The sequence below is a fragment of the Schistocerca cancellata genome, chromosome 4 (assembly GCF_023864275.1).
Source record: "Schistocerca cancellata isolate TAMUIC-IGC-003103 chromosome 4, iqSchCanc2.1, whole genome shotgun sequence".
NCBI classification, from domain to species: Eukaryota; Metazoa; Arthropoda; class Insecta; order Orthoptera; family Acrididae; genus Schistocerca; species Schistocerca cancellata.
Window position 1 is genome coordinate 776,902,769 of NC_064629.1, and position 24,843 is coordinate 776,927,611.

The window sequence follows — 24,843 nt, forward strand, 5'->3', positions numbered from 1 at the left end:
AGAGTTTCCTCATGGCTCACTCCTTCTATTCTGTCGAGGAGCTCCTGGAAGAGCTAAAAAATTAAGCAAATTCCAGTGTTACATTGTTGATTTTCTTTATTTAAATTTATGACTTGTCACCTGAATATGTTTTTTTTATATTTCATTTCATCTGTTTCTAATATCGTGTTATAATTTCATGTATTGACTCGTTCCATCACCATGGAGACTTCTCCTTAATTTGGCCCCCCGGAACAATAAATAAATAAATAAATAAAAATAAAAAAAATAAATCGCTGTCCGAAGTGCCAGTGGTTCCTCACTCTGTGCCACAAACAGTGGACCCTCCAGGCCACCAGAATACGTACACCTCCTTGGTGGTAGGGGGCAAATCTTCCTCCGTTGCTCCCAGAGCACGTACTTCGGGAGCAAGCCGCCCCCCCCCCCCCCCAAACACATGGGACATCAGTCCACTCCCCCCTGCTGGACAAGCAACAGCCACCTCCGGCTCCTCTCGTGCGGAAGGGATCTCTTGGGGTCCTCTCTTCCAAGGTATCCACTAATGCCACAGCGGACACTTGCCAGTGGCTCAAGGAGCCAAAAGCTGTTTGGCAAAGAGCTTCATGGTCTTCCTCAATGGCTGAAGCTGCTTCGGAGAAATCTTCCCAGCAAGAGAAGCGAGAGAGCAAGCAAACAAAGAAGTCTGCTAAGAAACAGGACCCTCTGGCGGCCCCAACACCACCACCACCACCACCACCACCACCACCACTCCCTACCAATTCCGCATCTGAGGATGCAGTGGAGATCTTAGCGTCCCGTGCAGACCTGGATCTCACTGATGCCTCATCCACCATAGAAATGCCTACAAATACTCAGTTGGAGGCAGCAGGTGACCCTGAGACATAACCTGCCTCCTTGTGCCCTTCATGCCTTCCCAGCCTCATGATAAAGTCATCCTCCAGTGGAATTGTGGCGGTTTTTTCCACCACCTGGCTGAGCTACGGCAACTGTTAAGCTTTACACCTGCTTTCTGCGTTGCCCTCTAGGGAACCTAGTTCCTGGCAATGCGGACTCCTGCCCTCCGTGGCTATAAGGGATATTGCAGGAACCGTAGAAACTATAATAGTGTGTCAGGTGGAGTTTGCGTCTATGTCCTAAACTCAGTATGCTGTGAACCTGTGCCCCTTCAAACCCCTCTTGAAGCTGTGGCTGTCAGGATAAGGATGACGCAGGAAATAACTGTCTGCAATGTATATCTTCCTCCAGATGGTACAATACCCCTGAACGCATTGGCTGCACTGATTGATCAACTCTCTAAACCTTTCCTACTTTTGGGAGATTTTAATGCCCATAACCCTTTGTGGGGTGGCACCGTTCTTGCTGGTCGAGGCAGAGATGTCGAAACATCAGTTCGATCTCTGCCTCTTAAATACTGGGGCCGCCACACATTTCAGTGTGGCTCATAGTACATATTCAGCCATTGATCTCTCGGTTTGCAATCCTGGCCTTCTCCCACCTGTCCACTGGAGAGCACATGATGACCTGTGTGGTAGTGACCACTTCCTGCCACTGCCCCAGTGTCAGGCCCACAGACACCTGCCCGGATGGGCAGACTAGGAAGCTTTCAATTCTGCTGTCACTGTTGAATCTCCCCCACATGGTAACATCGATGTGGTGGTTGAGTAGGTAACTACAACGATCATTTCTGCAGCGTAAAATGCGGCCCCTCATTCTTTAGGGTGCCCCGGCAAAAGACAGCCTCTTGGTGGTTGCCGGAAGTCACTGAGGCAATTTAGGAGCATTAGCAAGCTCTACAGTGGCATAAGTGGCACCCTTCCCTGGAGCACCTCATAGCCATTAAACGGCTCCGTGCCTGCATTCGCCAGCTTATCAAAAGACGGAAACAGGAGTGTTGGGAGAGGTACGTGTCAGCCATTTGGTGCCATACGTCACCTTCCCAAGTCTGGGCAAAGATCAAACCCCAAGAGGTGTTCCTGGTGTTAACATAAATGGCATGTTATCTACCGATGCACGCACTATTGCCGAGCACTTTGCTGAGCACTATGCTTGTGCCTCTGCATCGGAGAATTACCCCCCAGCCTTTTGCCGTCTCAAATGGTGGATGGAAGAGAAAGTCCTCTCATTCACTACACACCACACTGAGCCTTATAATGCCCCATTTACAGTGTGGGAACTCCTCCGAGCCCTTGCACATTACCCCGACTGAGATCCTGGGGCAGATCGGATCCACAGTTAGATGATTAAACATCTCTCATCTGCCTACAAGCAACATCTCCTCGTCATCTTCAACTGGATCTGGTGCGATGGCATCTTTCCATCGCACTGGTGGGAGAGTACCATCGTACCAGTGCTCAAATCCGGTAAAAACCAGCTTGATGTGGATAGCTATCGGCCCATCAGCCTCACCAACGTTCTTTGTAAGCTGCTGGAACGTATGGTGTGTCGCTGGTTGGGTTGAGTCCTGGAGTCATGTGGCCTACTGGCTCTGTGTCAGGGCGGCTTCCGCGTGGGTCGCGCTACCACTGATAATATTGCGTCCCTCGAGTCTGCCATCCGAACAGCCTTTTCCAGATGCCAACACCTTGTTGCCATCTTTTTTCGCTTTACAAAAAGCGTATGACGCCATCTGGTGACATCATCTCCTTGGCACAATATACAAGTTTGGTATCCGAGGGCCGCTCTCGATTTTTATCCAGAATTTCCTGTCGCTTCATACTTTCTGTGTCCAAGTTGGTGCCTCCCATAGTTCCCCCCATATGCAGGAGAATGGTGTCCCACAGGGGTCTGTATTGAGTGTATCTCTATTTCTAGTGGCCATTAATGATCTAGCAGCAGCTGTAGGGTCGTCCATCTCACCCTCTCTGTATGAAGACGACTTTTGCATTTCGTACTGCTCCACCAGTACTGGTGTTGCTGAGCGGCACCTACAGGGAGCCATCGACAATGCACAGTCATGGGCTCTAGCCCACGGCTTTCATCTTTTGGCCGCAAAGTCGTGTATTATGCACTTCTGTTGGCACCGTACCATTCATCCGATACCAGAACTTTACGTTATTGATGATCCCGTCACTGTAGTGGAGACATATTAATTTTTAGGACTGGTTTTCAACGCCCGATTGACTCGGCTTCCTCACCTTTGTCAGCTTAAGCAGAAGTGCTGGCAGCACCTCAGTGCCTTCTGCTGCCTGAGCAACACCAACTGGGGTGCAGATCGCTCTACGCTGCTGCAGCTATACAGAGCCCTTTTTCATTCTCAGGCCTATGGGAGTGTGGTTTATGGTTTGGCGGCGCCCTCAGCATTGCGTTTACTCGACCCAGTGTACCACTGTGGCATTCAGCTAGCGACAGGAGCTTTTACGACAAGACTGGCGGCCAGCATCCTTGTGGAGGCTTGAATTCGTCCATTGCATGTCAGTTGTGTTGCACATGTTCGTAGTTCTCCTGTGCATCCAAATTACTGTCTCCTTTTCCCATCCATGGCAGTTCATATCCCACATTGGCGGCCCAGGTCAAAGCTTACAAATGCAGTTCACATCCGATCCCTTCTATCTGAAGTGGAGACATTGCTTTTACCACCTGTATTTGAGGTCCAATCACGTACACCTCCGTGGTGTACTCCTAGCCCACGGCTTCGTCTGGACCTTTCACATGGCCCAAAGGACTCAGTTCACCCCTATGCTCTCCGCTGTCACTTCATCTTTATTCTTGACATGTACTGCGGCCCTGAAGTGATTTACACCGATGACTCGATGGCTGACGGTCGTGTCGGCTTCGCATATGTCCATGGAGGACATATTGAACAGCAGTCCTTGCCCGATGACTGCAGTGTTCTCATTGCAGAGCTGGTGGCTGTATCTCGTGCTCTTGAGCACATCTGTTCATGCCCTGGGCAGTTGTTTCTTCTGTGTACTGACTCCTTGAGCATCCTACAAACTATCGACCAGTGCTACCCTCATCATCCTTTGGTAGCAACCAACCGGGAGTTCATCTATGCCCTGGAATGGTCTGGTCTTTCAGTGGTGTTTGTGTGGACCCCAGGATATGTCAGAATCCCAGGAAATGAACTTGCCGACAGGTTGGCCAAACAGGCTACACAGAAACCACTTATGGAGATTGGCATTCCAATAACTGACCTGCATTCGTTTTTACGTCACCAGGCTTTTTGGCTTTGGGAGACAGAGTGGCATAGTCTCAGTACACACAGCAAACTGCGTGCCATTAAGGAGACTACGAATGTGCGGCAGTCCTCCATGCGGGCCTCTCGCTGGCACTCTGTGGGTCTCTGCTGGCTCCGCATTGGCCATGCTTGGGCGACCCACGGTTACCTCCTGCACCATGGAGACCCGCCTCAGTGTCGGTGCGGCACCTGGTTGACAGTGGCCCATATTCTGGTGCACTGTCCCACTTTGACTGCCGTGCAACGAAATCTTCGGTTACTGGACTCGTTGCCGCTAATTTTATCTGACAATGCTTCATCAGCTGATTTAGTTTTACATTTTATTCGTGAGGGTGGTTTTTATCATGTGATCTAAATTTCAGCACATGTCCTTTGTCCCTCTGTGTCCTCAAACCTAGTGCTTTTAGGGTGGAGGTTTTAATGTGTTGTAGAGTGGCTGGCTTCTCCTTTTTATTCTCTGCCAGCCGTGGTAATCTGTTTTGCCGTTTTAATCTCCTGTACCTGTTTCTTGCGTTTCTGTGGTTTTCTTCTCCCCTTTTTTCCATTAAGTGTTTGTTGCCCTTCGGTCGTTCTTGTGGTTTTTCCTTTCTCTCCATTTTGTGTTTTCAGTCTTGCTTGTTTTATTCTCACCCTCTTGGCATTGTTTTATTCGGAACAAGGGCCCGATGACCTAGCTGTTTGATCCCTTCCCCCCTATTTTAAACCAACCTACTTACCTACCTCCAAAATTTACTGTTGGCACTACATACGGTGGCAGATGACGTTCACCAGGTATTCGCCATACCCACACCCTGGCATCAGATTGCCACATTGTGTACCATGATTCACCACTCCACACAACAGTTTTTCCACTGTTCACTCATCCAATATTTACGCTCCTTACACCTAGCGAGGCATTTTTTGGCATTTACTAGTGTGATGTGTGGGTTATGAGCAGCCGCTCGACCATGAAATCCAAGTTTTCTCACCTCCCACCTAACTGTCATAGTACTTGCAGTGGATCCTGATGCAGTTTGGAATTCCTGTATGATGGTATGGATAGATGTCTGCCTATTACACATTATGACTCTCTTCAACTGTCGGTGATCTTAGTCAGTCAATAGACAAGGTCGGCCTCTACGCTTCTGTGCTGTATGTGTCCCTTCACATTTCCACTTCACTATCACATCAGAAACAATGGACCTAGGGATGTTTCGGAGTGTGGAAATCTCACATACAGATGTATGAAACAAGTGACACCCAATCACCTGACCATGTTCGAAGTCCGCGAGTTCCACGGAGCTCTCCATTCTGCTCTCTCACAATGTCTAATGACTACTGAGGTCAATGATATGGAATACCTGGCAGTAGGTGGCAGCACAATGCACCTAATATGAAAAATATATGTTTTGGTGGTGTCCGTATACTTTTGATCACATAGTGTGTCTTGTGAAAACATCTTACAAAGAACCCCTTGAGTGTGAGATCCCAATTTCAATCTTTAGTAAGGCTCACTTGAAAATGTTGGGTTAACAGCTATGACAGTAAAAGTATTTGCTGCTAATGGCTCACTGTCTGCATCAGGAGAGTGAGTGACTGGCAGGTGCAGGTATCAACCGTCTGTGGGATGTTATGTATAACATTTCACAAAATGGACATTGTCAACATTCAAGAAATTTTCAAAGCAAACTATTAACTTTCACCATGAGTACTGAATGAGAAATGGTGCGCCTCAATGACCACAGAGGTTTTTACCATCAAGGTTGAAGACGAACTTCTGAAGAGTTGCAAACCATGCAGGAGGTCCAGCCAGATATCCACTCTTATAGAATGCGTTCAGAATGTGATGGCATGCAACCAAATGCGGAAGTCTATCATGGAGCTTATCACGAAACTGACTGCAGATTGTGTGATAATGTTTTATACGCATGGGAAAAACAAACATCCAGAGGCTGAATTTGTTGAGTGGTTCAGTGACACTTACTTTTCAGGAGGTATGGTTTGCTCTAAAGGAGTATGATTTTTATACACAGACCAAGAATAAAGCAAAAGCAAGTTACTCTAACCAGCTGTCACCAAAAGCAGTGCTTGTAACATAGTTGTAATTCTCTCACGCCCATTTTCCCACTCTTGTTTACTGTAAAGTAAATATTCCCTATTGCCCTTGCAATATCACACACACGAAAAGAATCATAAGGGGGCACATCACCTCCAACTTCTTGTGGTGCAGTAAATAACTTTCCAGTTAATTTACCATCCAGATTAACAGTCAGCACAATTGTATACAAATGCGTTAATGCATTGACGTTAGGTGATTTTGATGCACCTCTCTTGGTAACTGTAATAACCAGGGTTTCTTTCACATGTGTTTCCTTTTCAAAACCTGACTGGCTGGAGTTGGAAACAAATTTCTTAGAGAGTTATAAGTTAGTTTATCTAATTTACAAATTTATGGACTAATTCTGCTGTTTGCTGTGCATCATCAAGTTGACACGGTTAAAATTTCGTTATCATATCTATACCAATTCTGTAGCAACCAATCATTGCTTGCCTTAAAAGTATGAAGTTATTTTGTCTACTTATATGAGAAAACTGGACAGTATATGCTAGGGTAGTACAGCCTCTCTCTAAACTTAAAAGCAAGTAGGGTTTTGGTGGTGTGTTTCCTTTCCTGGAAGAATGCTACAGCTGCCGTACAGGATGACCAAGAATCAATTTCCCTCTAGCAGTGTAGAATAATTCCAGAAACTTGCATAGAATCTGTCCATATGCATTTATTATGTTGGCATTATTAGTCATTCATATCTGTATTCAGTGTAGTGTAAATGCACTTTATGGAAAATAAACACCCAAGGGCATATCTGTACACTGCATCACCAGTGATTCATAAGGCAAGTTGTGGAAGGCTTGGCGTAACTTTGACTTTTGTGATGTAGTGGGTTAGTGTGTGGGGACTCACCTGCTCGCTCTTCAGTTCACAGATCTACAGAGGAGGGTATTGCATGACCACAGCCTTCCCTCATGCATCTACCTTTCAGCCACCACTCTATGCCTCCTCCATCCAACTTGTCACACAGCCAGAATATAGGTTCTCCCTTAATAGTTTCTGATGCACTTAGATGTTTCACACACTTTTAGTGTTTGTTCACCTGTTTCACTTATCAATAAATATTAATTTTTAATAATCTGCAATTTTCCCATCCCCTGTAATGTGGGAACTATTAGTCCTAGAGAAAAAATGAATAGAAACTTTTTTGTGGAAAATTTAATGTACTTTAAATTTGTTATGGGAACATTTTTGCTAGAAGTGCAGATTTTGAGATATTCAAGAAAAACTTAAAAAGTGACCTTTAGGTCCGCAGTGTGCTGACCCCCCACCCCCTCCCCGCCCTCTTCCCCCCACACAAATGGTTGTTAGGAATGGTGTCATGACCAGTAAGCATGGACTACTGATGAATGATATTGCATTGTGTTCAGCAATGAATATTGTGGTTCTGCACCAACACAAATCACCATGGTTAGCATGTGTGACAGTGACCTGGATAGAGTTCCCATTCTTCCAACATTTTGAAGTGGCACTGTGGTAATACTCCTGGCATCATGGTGTGTGGAGCTGTAGGATATGACTTCAGGTCATGGCTGGTAGTGATTGAGGGAACTGTGACAGCACGGTGATATGTCATGGATATCCTCAGTCCTCTTATGTTACCTCTGGTGTGACAGTATTGTGGTGCCATTTTTCAACAGGATGATGTTCATGCACACAAAGTACATGTCAGTATGAACTGTCTGTGTGCTCTTGAGGTACTCCGTTGGCCAGCAAGATCCTCTGATCTGTCCCCAATGCAATACATGTGGGACAATGTCCCAGAGCCCATATCCAGGATATGAAGGACAAATTACAGCAGTTGTTGACCAGCTCAGATGAGAATACAACAGCTTTATGACACCCTTTCTAGCTCAATCAGTGCATTCATCCAGCCCTGGGGTTGGGGGGGGGGTGCAACATTTTAACATTTTGTACTAAGTGGTCTCATACTGCCAAGTTATTTGTAAATTTGAGTTATTATTCTAGTTGTTGAAATAACATCATATGCCCTTTCAACATATAAGGTTTCACTTTGTTTCTTCTTCCCCCTTTTGGGTGCTTCATGTTTTAATTTGCAGCATTTCCACCAAGAAACAGAATGAAAGTACTGGTAATTGTGCACAGAGACATAGGCTCAAATCCAATGTGAACTACTTGACCTTTGCTTGCTTCTGATAATGTTATTACTTAGTTATTGTTGACATAATCAAAATTTTAGTTCCTGAAAATTAAACAGTGTGTCTGACTTTTGTGGAATTTGAAGAGTGGCTTCTGATGAAAATGTGAAGCATATTAATTGTTGTGGTGACTTCAATCTTTCTTCTCACTGGTAATCATTATGATGGAAGAGAGAAAATATTTTTGGTTTATTTGACTGTTGTGAATATTCTTGGAATCTTTATTACTATTTATTAATTTAGGCATTTATCATTTCAGAAACAAAATCACAGTTTGCAAGGGATGATCCAGCATTTCTTGTTCTCCTGATGTTTTGGTTGTGTGGTATGTACCCTTGAATCTTAAGAAAATCTAATATAACATAAATATTTTAGAGGTAACATTTTACGCTGAGGTTTTTTCCATGTAAATGCATTATATTTCAGAATGGGTGGCATCCACAACAATCTTGTGTTAATGCAGTTTAATAAATGTAAATGTGTTGTGTGTCCCACAAAGACAGACTGGCAGCTAAATAACAAAATTGGACTGCTGTGAACGTATCTTTACATATATATTTAGCACGATTCACATGTCTCACTAAACTCGCTGGACCCTTGCATGATAAGGTGCATTGGGTAGAATTGTTCTAGGCCTTACTGCCATATGTGAACTCGTGGGATGTCAGTATTCTGACCTGGGTGAAAGACTATTGGGCATAGTAAACTTGGGCAATGGCTTTAGTCCATAGGGCACGCCAGATATTTCTGCACCAGTTTTGGCTAAATGAAGCACTACATAACCCTTAGACACAAAACTGCTTTTATGACCTCTTATTCAGAGACATCAAATTGTGGAACTTTGGGATCTGAAGATAGGTCAGTGGTGTTGAAACAAGAGTTACATAACATCAAATGAGATATGTTAAGGTCATCAGGAAAGCAGTGGTATAATGAAGACGAAATCAAATTAAAAACAGAAAATATTTTGCTGTACTGAGAAACAGAACATGTCTGAAATCCAGAGTTAGTGTTATTTGTAAATGATAAAATAAAAGAAACAGTTTTATTGATATTGAAGGAATCCGAGAGAGAGTAGCAAAGCTCTTTTTAAAGTAAATAAGGTATCCCAAGAAAATCATGTCAGTCTATACACCAGCATGTTCAAATTCTTATGAGGGGTCAAAGATTTCTGTGAGCAGTTAAAAAAACTGTTAAACTATGGCAAATCCCAGTAGGAGATAATGGGGGATTTTATCACACGCGTAAAACCAAAAAAACTGAAGAATGATTCTTTAATGAGAAACTTTATATGTCATTGTGGAAGTCATTGAGGCCATATATTATTTACATTTATAAAGAAAGATGTCTTTTATTAACACATTGTTCTGCTTGAATACAAATAGTGAAAGCAATTGACAATGATCAAATGGGCAAAACATGCAATTACAGCTTTATATGTGACAGCAAAGAAATTAATAAAAAACTTAAAATAAAATGTCTGCTGTCTCTAAATAGCATCTTTTAATTGTCATTGTTCACTTTGAGGACCAGGTTCATCTTTAGGGCTTTAGTTGTCTACTGAGGGACCTAAATTGTGATGTCAGTGTGACAGAAACCTGTATTTTACAAGGTTATAATGTGTTTCTAAAAGAAATTACCAAAGTTATTGTAGAACATACACAATATTATGGTTGAAAATAAGCAGGTTTTTACTAGAAACGTGTAATTTATGTATGAACTGTGAATCTTTCTGTTGCATATAACATCACAGTGAAGTAGCTTCCTCATGGATAAAATTCAAAATCAGTTCCTTGTATTAAAAAAAAAAGTGTGTTTGAAATCAACATTTACACAAAGTACAATTCAAATTAAGTTTTAGGCTCCACAGACTGCTGTATGGACAATCTACTAATATGATTGAAAAAGTGCAAGATATTCAATCAATTCACAACTAAAAATGTGAATAATCTCCAGGAGCTCACACAATAGGAAAGAAAGTGTAGGACAAAGTGAAAACAAAATTTTATCCAGTAGTTAATATCACAGACATTCACATCATCAACCAAGAGTTAGCTTAGCAAAGGCCTCAAACACAATATATAACAGTCATCTTCCAAACGAACTGCTCACATGCTTATTACTGATGTAACTGTAATTACTTCTTTTGCTGTATCTGATTAAATTTATAGCACAATTGCAACACACAAAATTCAGGAAGCAGTTCAGAAAGAAATACAAAAATCACAAGTATCTTTTAACATGTTGAAATATGGTATGTGAAGCTGCCTGCAGGAGGGGCAGTGCATCGGGCTCTAAGGCACCTCTAATGTAGTGGTTGCTGTTCAGATTTCCCTTAGTACGTAGGAAGTGGGATCACATGTTGTAGCCAGTGGTACTCCAAACCACCACATTTGTGCGAAAGCAAAGAGAGCTTCATTGCAAGTTTAAACGCAGCCAAAACCTCTCAGACAAACAGAAGCTAAACAATGTCAAAGTTAGCGTAAGGAGGGCTATGCGTGAAGCGTTCAGTGAATTCGAAGGTAAAATTCTATGTACCGACTTGACAGAAAATCGTAGGAAGTTCTGGTCTTACGTTAAATCAGTCAGTGGCTCGAAACAGCATATCCAGACACTCCGGGATGATGATGGCATTGAAACAGAGGATGACACGTGTAAAGCTGAAATACTAAACACCTTTTTCCAAAGCTGTTTCAGAGAGCACTGCAGTTCCTTCTCTAAATCCTCGCACAAACGAAAAAATGGCTGACATCAAAATAAGTGTCCAAGGAATAGAAAAGCAACTGGAATCACTCATCAGAGGAAAGTCCACTGGACCTGACGGGATACCAGTTCGATTCCACACAGAGTACGCGAAAGAACTTGCCCCCCTTCTAACAGCCGTGTACCGCAAGTCTCTAGAGGAGCGGAAGGTTCCAAATGATTGGAAAAGAGCATAGGTAGTCCCAGTCTTCAAGAAGGGTCGTCTAGCAGATGCGCAAAACTATAGACCTATATCTCTGACACCGATCTGTCGTAGAATTTTATAACATGTTTTTTGGTCGAGTATCATGTCGTTTTTGGAAACCCAGAATCTACTCTGTAGGAATCAACATGGATTCCGGAAACAGCGATCGTGTGAGACCCAACTCACTTTATTTGTTCATGAGACCCAGAAAATATTAGATACAGGCTCCCAGGTAGATGCTATTTTCCTTGACTTCCGGAAGGTGTTCGATACAGTTCCGCACTGTCGCCTGATAAACAAAGTAAGAGCCTATGGAATATCAGACCAGCTGTGTGGCTGGATTGAAGAATTTTTAGCAAACAGAACACAGCATGTTGTTATCAATGGAGAGATGTCTACAGACGTTAAAGTAACCTCTGGTGTGCCACAGGGGAGTGTTATGGGACCATTACTTTTCACAATATATATAAATGACCTAGTAGATGGTGTCGGAAGTTCCATGCGGCTTTTCGCGGATGATGCTGTAGTATACAGAGAAGTTGCAGCATTAGAAAATTGTAGCGAAATGCAGGAAGATCTGCAGCGGATAGGCACTTGGTGCAGGGAGTGGCAACTGACCCTTAACATAGACAAATGTAATGTATTGCGAATACATAGAAAGAAGGATCCTTTATTGTATGGTTACATGATAACGGAACAAACACTGGTAGCAGTTACTTCTGTAAAATATCTGGGAGTATGCGTCCGGAACGATTTGAAGTGGAATGATCATATAAAATTAATTGTTGGTAAGGTGGGTACCAGGTTGAGATTCATTGGGAGAGTCCTTAGAAAATGTAGTCCATCAACAAAGGAGGTGGCTTACAAAACACTCGTTTGACCTATACTTGAGTGTTGCTCATCAGTGTGGGATCCGTACCAGATCGGGTTGACGGAAGAGAGAGAGAGAAGATCCAAAGAAGAGCGGCGCGTTTCGTCACAGGGTTATTTGGTAACCGTGATAGCGTTACAGAGATGCTTAACAAACTCAAGTGGTAGACTCTGCAAGAGAGGCGCTCTGCATCGCGGTGTAGCTTGCTCGTCGGGTTTCGAGAGGGTGCGTTTCTGGATGAGGTATCGAATATATTGCTTCCCCCTACTTATACCTCCCGAGGAGATCACAAATGTAAAATTAGAGAGATTCGAGTGCGCACAGAGGCTTTCAGACAGTCGTTCTTCCCGTGAACCATACGCGACTGGAACAGAAAAGGGAGGTAATGACAGTGGCACGTAAAGTGCCCTCCGCCACACACTGCTGGGTGGCTTGCGGAGTATAAATGTAGATGTGGATGTAGATTTGTCATTTGTCAATTATACCATTCAACAGTGCAGTCTGCCAGATATGTGGCACCATGATAACATTTACACACATGCTACCATCACTGTAGGACAAGTTAAAGTGGAACACATTCGAAAACGCTAAATTTTCGTACTCAACATGCCAGTGATGGCGTTTACATGTGCTTAGCAGACAAATGAATTGGTGGTTTCGGAACATTGGAAGCTAATGCAATGGCATGTGTGTCACCAGTCAAGTCCTCAGCAGAAGGCATTGAACCATAAATGCAGACATGTCGACACCCATTGCGGCACTCCATGTCAAGTCAGTGCTATGGATGAAGCTGTTTCAGCAGTTAGCATCATGTGGACAAGATGGCTGTCGTCCTGAGCTGTAGTCACATTACATGATCGAGTACCTGCTCATCGCTGAGTACGACCTTCCTCTGTCCACTGGTTTCACACAAGCATTACTGTTACAGCAACATGCCCTGTGTGAGCCATAATGTCGCAGTATGGCAAACTCATTTCCAGGAGACCAATCATTCTGCCCTGTTTGAACTCTCACACATGCTCATATTGCACTCTTTTATATTGATGAGCATACCAGATCTTCCTTGCACATTTCCGCTTTGTTGAAAGTTTTGTACAAGCTGAGTATGGCGTAACACTGACCTGTCTGGACATACAAAAGGGGCATTTCTGGCCCTACGTGCCACTAGAGTGTAACAATTTTATGTTGACTGTATAAGAAATGGGCTTGTAGTGATGTGAACCTACAAGCATCAGTATTCAGATCACAGCCCACAATTCACAATGCTAACACGCTTATTAGACCAATAGTAAATTCACAGGGTGAAACTGCATTTAAAGTTAACAAGAAAAGATTAAAAACATCATAGAAAAATCATATGTTTTTTAAAGAAACTCTTTGATTAAGAGCAACATTGAATTAAAAAAGTTCACCCCAGCCCCATACCAAGTAACTGCATAGTAGCCTTTTTAGCTATAGGAAACATACTCCAAAATGTAAAGGTGGACCCAATTAATAAAAGATAATCTATACAAACACAAAGTATGTAAATACTGCTATTTCCAAACTCTTGGATTTATTAAAATTAGTACCAAATCATAATTACCTTAAATTTACTGGTAGAATATAAATAAGCCAAAGAATTTGCTGTGGGCAATAGCTTACCTATCTTCTATAATGAAGGGTGAAGCATTGACAATTACAGCTATTCATGCTGGCAAAATGTCAGAATAATCATCAGATGACTGTTGGCCAAAGAATCCAAGACAGAAACCAACAAACAATTTAATGCACAATAAACAGTTCACTAACTGTGATGCTACAGAAGAATACTGTAGATTAAAATGGGTAAATTGGACAGCTAATGAAAAGGTCCTGAATTGAATGTTGAGAAAAAGAAAATTTGTTGCACAATTTGACTAAAAATAGATCAGTTGATCGAACACATTCTGGAGCATTGAGAAATAGTAAAATTGTTGATGGAGACCAAGTGTTGAGTACAGTTCACAGGGATAAAGTTTGCAGGAATTATGATGGAGCTTACATAGGATAGAATACCGTGGAAAGCTGCATGAAATCAACCAGTCTTCAGACTGAACATTAAAACTGTGTGCCGGACTAACACCTGAAAGCCCAAATGCACTTTCCAGGCACTACTCGTGACTGCTGTCACATCTTTACTTGTGCTACAACCTCTCTTCCGCTTTCCAGACTTCCAGGAGTTCTCTTGCACAACAAGTGGGACTAGAATTTTTTGAAGAGAGGATATTGCAGAGAAATAGCTTAGCCACAGATGAGGGGTCTGTTTTGAGAATCACTCTTTTACTCTGGAAGAGTTTGTGTTCTGTTTGGAACGTTCCTGGCAGTGGAAAACTGTGTGATAGACTTGGACTCGAATCCAGACGGTTGCCTTTTGCACACAATGCTTTTGCCAACTGTGGTACCAAGGCCTAATGCACAACCCATTCTCATAGCTTCAGTTTTTTCAATAGTGCACATTCTGCTGCTTGGTGAAAATTTCATTCTAAATTCATGAATTTAAATGGCGAAGGAAATGTGTAGCTGTCAAACTTTTAACCTAATGGCCTCTGCTGTGCATGCCATTGCTATGCAGTTGAGGTAGACTGTATAATATTGAAAATAATGTATCAGTTAAAAGTGGAGTCACAAGAAACAAAGGACAATAACCTAGAAGATATTTAAAAAAAAAAAAAACCCTCATGCAATTTCACAACACTATATTTCCTATATGAATAAGGTTAGAAGCTAGGGGTAGATCTTTGCGTATGCATTGAAACTAAAAGTTTGCTGTGACACCAGTTGTAAGCTTCTGGTTCATGTGGTTGCCAGTAGGGTTCAACCTGGTGCTGATAGCTCACTCCCCTGCTTGTTAATTCATTACCCATTTGCAGTGAGTCAAGATGGCTATAACACAGCAACAAAAGGTGTTTTATATTTTCCGTTTAAAGTGAAGTTCAGTTACAACTAAGTGGTGTGATTCTCTTTGAGAGTACAGGCTCAACAGGTGATCAGCTAAAGGCATTACACCAATGGCCTTTAAGGTTGCCTGTGGAAGTTAAACATTTCAGCTGTGTGCTTCCCTTTCAAAAACTTTGGGTGAGCTATTATGACCACATAGCAACAGGAGTGAATGCAATAACCCCAGGCATGCTTGAAAAAGTATAAGATTAGTTTGACCATCGTTTGAATGAAAAGTTTGATCCCAAATGTAATTTTAAGAAGTTTCCCAATGTTGCATGCGCTTTTACATGTATGTAAAAGGTATATCTTTGTAAAATCATATGGTTCTTTTGAAAATAAAAATTATGTATTTCTGTGTGTAAATTAAATTTTATTCCAGGTTTCTATCTTCAGACATGTAGAAGTTGTATTCTTTTCAGATCAGACATTTCTTTTTAAAACACTGTAAATTTCATGAAATCTACTATTGGAGCTTTTAGACACATTGATGATATTAATTCATTCTAAACTTGAGTAGATGATGACCCCATGAAGTGTGTATGTTATTAATGTAATAGGATATGCCAGTATGGCAAACCCTGAAAGATGTCTACATTATCTTCTTGATTTTTTGAACATCTCCAAAATGTCCATATGTTTAAAGAAATGAGGACTATTGGCAAGATGATCAGTGACTGTAATAAATATACATAAGACAGTTTCATGAAGTGGGCTGTGCTGTTTTTACACTGTTCTTGCCACATGGGGCATTGTTGTATTATATTAGGCATTGTGAACACTGTGGATGTTGGCATCGTGCAGGGATCTGCTGTGAAACACTAAAATTTAATTTGTGTTGTCCAGTTTGCAGTGTTCAACTAGTAATTTTTCCTACCTTTCATACAGAAGGGTTGCAATACATCTTGGCAACTATTGTTTGAAAATGAATACACTGTAATATGTAACATAATTATTCCTCAGATGGAGAGGGAGTTTTGCTTGATTCACATCACCATCACACTATTAAGTAAAGTGGTCATGGTTATCATATACCATATTGTGTTGTTAACAACACACATCTGATGTCCGGTCACTTACAAATAACACCTTCTAAACTAATTACCTGTTAACGTACATAGTATTTGTATTGCTGTTGCCAATGTGCAACAAGGCCATCCAACACCTTGATTAAAAGGAACTTTTGCACGGATGGATGTAGCAGGCGTGAATGTTCTTCTGTAGCATCTTACATGTCAAACTGTAGTCACCTGTAGTTGCTTGTGAAACTGTAGTCATAGGATGTTTTTTATGTAGCAGAAGTTGTTGTTTTGAATTGGACGGAAACTGATAGTCATAACACTAAGATATTTTCTCATTGATATTAAATGACATCAAGCCAATGCTGTGAGTGCATGAATAAATTTTTGCAAGCTTCTAATTATTAGTCAGTATTGTATAGTTTACTGTCAAATTTGTTACTAACATTGATGCTGTACTGGTGTAGGTGTAAAAACATAACAGTAATATACTTTGCAGTATAGAACATTGTTACACATGCTGGATACATTTAAGTATTTCTTCAAGAGAAAGCTATATTAGTTTGTTAAGGGCCAAAAATGTGTGTACTGCTTAAAATTATATACTGTGTGAAGAAAGAATTGACCTGTGGCTATCGTAGATGAATAGAAGATGAAATTAGACAGATGAAACTTTGTGTAAGTTGAATGCTGTTTGGTTCAGAGAATAGTTTTATCTGTATTCGGAGTCTGTTGCCAGAAAATGTTTCAGTTATATTGATATTACATACCTTATACACCAGTGTTGAAAGTGTATTCATATATACAATTATTGCTAGTATTTTTGATTCAGCTGTGTAACTTGACATTCTTTATTTCAGCATCGTCTGTTGGATTTGCCATTCTTCTGCACTTGTCATTCTGGGAGTATTTCAAATTCCTGCTTTATGTGGTATTTGTAGACTGTATTGGAGTTGGTCTCCTAATAGCTACTTTTCTGTGGTAAGTAGATAAATTTTATATAAACTTTCTGCATATTTTGTGTCAGAAAAGCAATTGTTTACAATATTTGTGCACTAGAAAATAGTAACAGTTTTAAGAGTGTAAAATCATAGACAAGATATCATGTATGGATTGTGGGCTGGTCTTCTGGTGCTGGTGCATGGTCATTGCTTCCACAAGCAGAGTAATGAAGGCTAAAAGTTTTAATTGTTTAAGAACACATTATAATATCTAATCACTTCATTAATGCCATTATAATGAATGCCTCTGCCACTCTGTCACATTCAAAAGGCTAGTTTCCTTACATATGGAAGAGATTAGTACATGACTGACATAATGGTAGCAAATTATGGAAACTCCAGGTAGGAATATCAACAATTTAGAAAAAGATATATTGCTACTTACTGTAAAGAAGACACATCAAGTTGCAGACAGGCACGCTTAAGACACTTATACAGGGTTATTACAAATGATTGAAGTGATTTCACAGCTCTACAATAACTTTATTATTTGAGATATTTTCACAATGCTTAGCACACACATACAAAAACTCAAAAAGTTTTTTTAGGCATTCACAAATGTTCGATATGTGCCCCTTTAGTGAATCGGCAGACATCAAGCCGCTAATCAAGTTCCTCCCACACTCGGCGCAGCATGTCCCCATCAATGAGTTCGAAAGCATCGTTGATGCGAGCTCGCAGTTCTGGCACGTTTCTTGGTAGAGGAGGTTTAAACACTGAATCTTTCACATAACCCCACAGAAAGAAATCGCATGGGGTTAAGTCGGGAGAGCGTGGAGGCCATGACATGAATTGCTGATCATGATCTCCACCATGATCGGTCCATCGGTTTTCCAATCTCCTGTTTAAGAAATTCCGAACTGGCATTCTGCTTTAGCCTTTTCCGTAAGATTTTCCAAACCGTCGGCTGTGGTACGTTTAGCTCCCTGCTTGCTTTATTCGTCGACTTCCGCGGGCTATGCGTGAAACTTGCCAGCACGCGTTCAACCGTTTCTTCGCTCACTGCAGGCCGACCTGTTGATTTCCCCTTACAGAGGAATCCAGAAGCTTTATACTGCACATACTATCGCCGAATGGAGTTAGCAGTTGGTGGATCTTTGTTGAACTTCGTCCTGAAGTGTCGTTGCACTGTTATGACTGACTGATGTGAGTGCATTTCAAGCACGACATACGCTTTCTAGGCTCCTGTCGTCATTTTGTCTCACTGCGCTCTCGAGCGCTCTGGCAGCAGAAACCTGAAGTGAGGCTTCAGCCGAACAAAACTTTATGAGTTTTTCTACGTATCTGTAGTGTGTCGTGACCATATGTCAATGAATGGAGCTACAGTGAATTTATGAAATCGCTTCAATCATTTGTAATAGCCCTGTATAAGGTTTTTGGCCATAGCCTTCAACAGTGAAGGAAACACACACCATTCATACACACAAGCAATCACACCTCACGTACACACGACTGCAAACTCTAGCACCTCTGGTTGGAATGCAAGTATCACATGGGATGCAAGCAGCAATCTGGGGAGGGCATGGAAGAGGAAAGGATAGTAATCTGGAGAGGGAATGGAAGACGAAAGGATAGTAGTGTATGGGTGGGGAGAGAGAACAGTGTCTGGTGGAGTGTACAGGGACTAGACTGCCAAAAGGTGCAACATCAGGAGGTTGAGGGGCAGGGAGGTGTGGGAAAAAAGGACAAAAAAAGGAGAAGAGCAGCAAAAGACAGGCGGATATGTTGGTAGAGGGCTGAAAATAAACAGGCTGGGAAATGAGAATGGGGAGGAGATGAGAGGACAGAGGGGGTGGAAACTTTTGGGTGGTCAATTTGGGGACAGCATGTTACCTTAGACTGAGGCCGGGATAATTATGGGAGCAGAGAATGTATTGTAAGGATGAATTCCATTTGCAAAGTTCAGAAAAGCTGGTAGTGGAGGGAAGGATCCAGATGGCTCAGGTAGTGAAGCAGCCATTGAAATAAACTGTCTTATGTTCAACTGCATGTTGTGCCACAGTGTGGTCTACTTTGCTCTTGGTCACAGCTTGGCAGTGGGCATTCATCGTGGTGGACAGCTGGTTGGTAGTCATACCAATATAAAAAGCTGAGCAGTAATTGCAGCAGAGCTGGTAAATGACATCGCTCCTTTCACAGGTGTCCTGGCACCTGATGGGGTAGGATAAACCTGTGACAGGACTGGAGGAGGAAGTGCTGGGTGGGTAGAGTGGGCAGGTTTTGTACCTGGGTCTTCCACAGGGATATGATCCTTGTGGCAAGGGGTTGGGTTAGGAGTGAGATAGGGATGGACTAGGATGTTGTGGAGGTTGGGTGGGTAACGGAAAACCGCTTTAGGAGGGGTGGGAAGTATCTCGGGTAATATGTCCCTCATTTCAGGGCATAACCATAGGTAATCAAAGCTCTGGCAAAGGATGTGGTTCAGTTGTTCCAGCCCGGGGTGGTAGTGGGTGATGAAGGGGACACTTCTTTGTGGCTGGCTCTTGAGCATGGAGGGAGGATTGGGGGTGTGAGGGGGAACAGCACAGGAGATCTGTTAGCTGTTTAGGTCTGGGCGTGGTGCCTATCTGTGAGGGCCTTGATGAAACCCTCAGAATACTGTGCAAGGGGATTTCTGTCACTGCAGATACGCCATCCCTAGGTAGACAGGCTGTATGGGCAAGATTTGCTGGTGTGAAAGAGATGAGTGCTGTCAAAATGCAGGTACTGTTGGTCATTGGTGGATTTAATGTGAACAGAGGTGCAGATGGAGCCATTAGAGAGGAAGATGTCAACATCTAGGCATGTGGCATGCTGGGTTGAGGAGGACAGCTGTTATCCCTTTCACACCAAAATCTCTCCAATACAGCCTGGCCACCTAGGGATGATGTATCTGTAGTGACAAAAACTCCCTTGCTCAGTATGCTGAGGGTTTAATCATGGCCTTCACAGGCAGGCACCATACCCAAACCTAGTCTGCAAACAGATCTCCTGTGCCATTTCCCCTCACATCCCCAATCCTCCCACCCCCACTAAGAACCAGCCCCAAAGGAGTGTTCCCTTTATCACCCAGTACCACCCCGGACTGGGACGACTGAACCACATTTTTAGCCAGGGCTTTGATTACCTATCATCATGCCCTGAAATGAGGGACATCCTACTCGAAATACTGCCCACCCCTCCTAAAGTGGTGCTCCATTACCCATCCAACCTCAACAACAGCCTAGTCCATCCCTATGCCACTCCCAATCCCAACTTCTTGCCACAAGGATCATATGCCTGTGGAAGACCCAGTTGCAAAGTCTGCCCCATCCACCCACCCAGCACTTACTACTCCAGTCCTGTCACAGGTTTCTCCTACCCCATTAGGTGCCTGGCCATCTGTGAAATCAGGCATGTCATTTACCAGCTCTGCTGCAATCACTACTCAGCTTTTTATATTGGTATGACTACCAACCAGCTGTCCACCAGGATGAATGCCCACTGACAAGCTGTGGCCAAGAGAAAGTAGACCACACTGTGGCACAACATGAAGTTGAACATAAGACTGTTTCTTTCAATGGCTGCTTCACTTCCCGAGCAATCTGGATTCTTCCCTCCACCTCCAGCTTTTCTGAACTGTGCCGATTGGATTCATCCTTACAACACATTCTGTGCTCCTGTAATTATCCTGGCCTCAAACTACAGTAACATACTGTTCGCACACCTTCCCTCCAACAGTTTCCATTCAGATGGTAATAGTCAATGCTCTGTTCATGAATCACAAGAGAAGTAGGTATACTTGGAAAAGACTTGGAGATATGATATGATTTCAGTTAGATTAAATCGTGGTGAGGCAGAGATTCTGAAATCAAATATGGAATTGTAAGGCTGACCCAGGGGCATATATAGACTCTGATCTCAATTTGGTAATGATGAAGAGTAAGCTGAAGTTTAAGAGACTAGTCAGCAATAATCGGTGCGTAGAGAAGTGGGATAAGGAAGTGCTAGGGAATGAAGAGAGATGCTTGAAGTTCTCTGCGGGCTATAGATACTGTGATAATGAATAACAATTGTGATAACGAATAGCTCAGTAGGCAGTTCAATTGAAGAGGAATGGACATCTTTAAAAAGAGCTATCAGGGAAGTTGAAGAGAGAAACATAGGTACAAGAAAGGTATTGTGAAGAAACCGTTGGTAACAGAAAAAATACTTAAATTGATTGATGAAAGAAGGAAATACAAAAATTTTCAGGGAAATACAGAAATACATGGCACTCACGAATGAAATAAATAGGAAGTGCAAGGAAGCTAAAGTGAAATGGCTACATGAAATATGTGAAAAAATCTAAAAAGAAATGATTATAAGAAGGTCTGACTGGGCGTATAAAAAAGTCGAAACAACCTTTAGGGAAGTTGAAAGCAAGGGCAGTAACATTAAGAGTGCTATGGGGATTCCACTGTTAAATGCAGAGCAGTTAGGTGGAGAGAGTACATTGAGGGACTGTATGAAGGGGAGGACTTACCTGATGATGTGACAGAGCAAAAAAACAGGAGTCAAAATGGAAGAGGTAGGGGATCCAGTATTAGAATCAGAATTTAGAAGAGCTTTGGAAGACTTAAAATCAAATAAGGCAGAAGGGATGGATACCATTCCATTGGAATTTCTAAAATCATGGGGGGAGTGATCACAAAGTAGATGAAAGACATAAAAAATAGATTAGAATTGATAAAAACAGCATTCCTGGCCAAGAGAATTCTATTAGTCTCAAAAAAAGGGCTTAATCTGAGGAAGAAATTTCTGTGCATATACATTTGTAGCACAGTATCGTATGGCAGTGAGGCATGGACTGTGGGGAAACCAGAACACAAGAGAATAGAAGCATTTGAGATGTGTGCTATAGAAGAATGTTGAAAATCAGGTGGACTGAGAAGGTAAGGAATGAGGAGGTGGACCGCAAAATCGCTGAGGAAAGGAATGTATGGAAAACACTGACAAGAAGAACGGACAGGATGACAGGACATCCCTTAAGACATCAGGGAATGAATATCTTCTGGTACTGTAGCTGTGGAGGGTAAAAACTGCAGAGGAAGGCAGAGATTGGGATACATCCAGCAAATAGAGGATGTAGGCTGCAAGTGCTACTCTGAGATGAAAAGTTTGGCACAGGAGAGGAATTCATGGAAGGACCCCATCAAACCGGTCAGAAGATTGATGACTCAAAACAACCTAGTAATAATAATGTGTTACCTGAAGCCTTCGGTACTGCCAGTCAGGTTTGACCAGTGACAACATCAAAATGTCAGATGTAGACTCATCGAAATTTAAACGTAGCATACAGAGCGTAACAAGAATTATACTTATTTTCATTAAATGGCATTTGTCAATTTAGTCATCTCTCAACCAAACTGTCAATTTTCAATGTAACCTTGATATCAGGCTATGCAAAATATCAGTATTTCACCACAGCCTACGTTCCAAAAAAATATTACAAACAAAAAGCAAAAATTGTCTTTGTTGTGTTATCTTTCTACACTCCTGGAAATTGAAATAAGAACACCGTGAATTCATTGTCCCAGGAAGGGGAAACTTTATTGACACATTCCTGGGGTCAGATACATCACATGATCACACTGACAGAACCACAGGCACATAGACACAGGCAAAACAGAGCATGCACAATGTCGGCACTAGTACAGTGTATATCCACCTTTCGCAGCAATTCAGGCTGCTATTCTCCCATGGAGACGATCGTAGAGATGCTGGATGTAGTCCTGTGGAACGGCTTGCCATGCCATTTCCACCTGGCGCCTCAGTTGGACCAGCGTTCGTGCTGGACGTGCAGACCGCGTGAGACGACGCTTCATCCAGTCCCAAACATGCTCAATGGGGGACAGATCTGGAGATCTTGCTGGCCAGGGTAGTTGACTTACACCTTCTAGAGCACGTTGGGTGGCACGGGATACATGCTGACGTGCATTGTCCTGTTGGTACAGCAAGTTCCCTTGCCGGTCTAGGAATGGTAGAACGATGGGTTCGATGACGGTTTGGATGTACCGTGCACTATTCAGTGTCCCCTCGACGATCACCAGTGGTGTACGGCCAGTGTAGGAGATCGCTCCCCACACCATGATGCCGGGTGTTGGCCCTGTGTGCCTCGGTCGTATGCAGTCCTGATTGTGGCGCTCACCTGCACGGCGCCAAACACGCATACGACCATCATTGGCACCAAGGCAGAAGCGACTCTCATCGCTGAAGACGACACGTCTCCATTCATCCCTCCATTCACGCCTGTCGCGACACCACTGGAGGCGGGCTGCACGATGTTGGGGCGTGAGCGGAAGACGGCCTAACGGTGTGCGGGACCGTAGCCCAGCTTCATGGAGACGGTTGCGAATGGTCCTCGCCGATACCCCAGGAGCAACAGTGTCCCTAATTTGCTGGGAAGTGGCGGTGCGGTCCCCTACGGCACTGCGTAGGATCCTACGGTCTTGGCGTGCATCCGTGCGTCGCTGCGGTCCGGTCCCAGGTCGACGGGCACGTGCACCTTCCGCCGACCACTGGCGACAACATCGATGTACTGTGGAGACCTCACGCCCCACGTGTTGAGCAATTTGGCGGTACGTCCACCCGGCCTCCCGCATGCCCACTATACACCCTCGCCCAAAGTCCGTCAACTGCACATACGGTTCACGTCCACGCTGTCGTGGCATGCTACCAGTGTTAAAGACTGCGATGGAGCTCCGTATGCCACGGCAAACTGGCTGACACTGACGGCGGCGGTGCACAAATGCTGCGCAGCTAGCGCCATTCGACGGCCAACACCGCAGTTCCTGGTGTGTCCGCTGTGCCGTGCGTGTGATCATTGCTTGTACAGCCCTCTCGCAGTGTCCGGAGCAAGTATGGTGGGTCTGACACACCGGTGTCAATGTGTTCTTTTTTCCATTTCCAGGAGTGTATTTGTGCACATATGACATCGAAAGTCGCATAATTATGTAACAGATCAAAGGTGATGCCTGTTATTGGTAACCCATAATCATTTATTAATCGAAGGATACATTTTTGCAGTACGTAAGATCAGTTTAATATGAGGAAAAACATAATTCACATATACGGACATATAAATGTATGCAGATTAGTTTAACAAGGATAGGACAAAAGATGCCTAGGTTTTATATGATGCTGCAGTAATAGCTGAGAGCAAGAAACAAACTTATAAATATAGCCTTCCAAATTTTTGTAATTTTCTTGAACAGCTGTGAACAATTAATATATGCTCCAATTTTGTGGATAAAACTTCTTGTACATTAGTAGTATATCTATCAGGCGTTCATATTCAGAAAACAACAAATGCTACAGGCAAATGATTTTAACACTTTTATTAAACCTTTAACTGCTCTGGACGTGTTAACTCACGCGCCTTTGTACATGTCCCTGTGTGCTCTGAATGTGTTTGTGTGTGCCACCAGTCTACATGTAGGCACATTCAGAGTACCAGGTAGGACTGGTGGCCTGTGTAAACACGTTCAGAGCCCACCGGAACAGGTACAAAGGCACACACGTTAACATGTCCAGAGCAGTTAAAGGGTTAAATGTTTTCATATTCATATGTGAATTAGTGTCAAGTTCACTGTAAAAATCAAATTTTAAGATGCAAGCAACTTTGC

General features: G+C 42.9%; 1 protein-coding gene across 1 annotated transcript in view; it reads left to right on the forward strand.

Annotated features, from left to right (window-relative positions):
• LOC126184601 (protein unc-50 homolog A) overlaps positions 1–24,843 on the forward strand; it is a 98,763-nt gene that overhangs the window by 22,045 nt on the left and 51,875 nt on the right. Inside the window, exons 3-4 of the mRNA XM_049927046.1 lie at positions 8,682–8,747; positions 17,078–17,198. Coding sequence (XP_049783003.1) covers positions 8,682–8,747; positions 17,078–17,198 — 187 coding nt within the window. The remainder of the gene's footprint in view (positions 1–8,681; positions 8,748–17,077; positions 17,199–24,843) is intronic.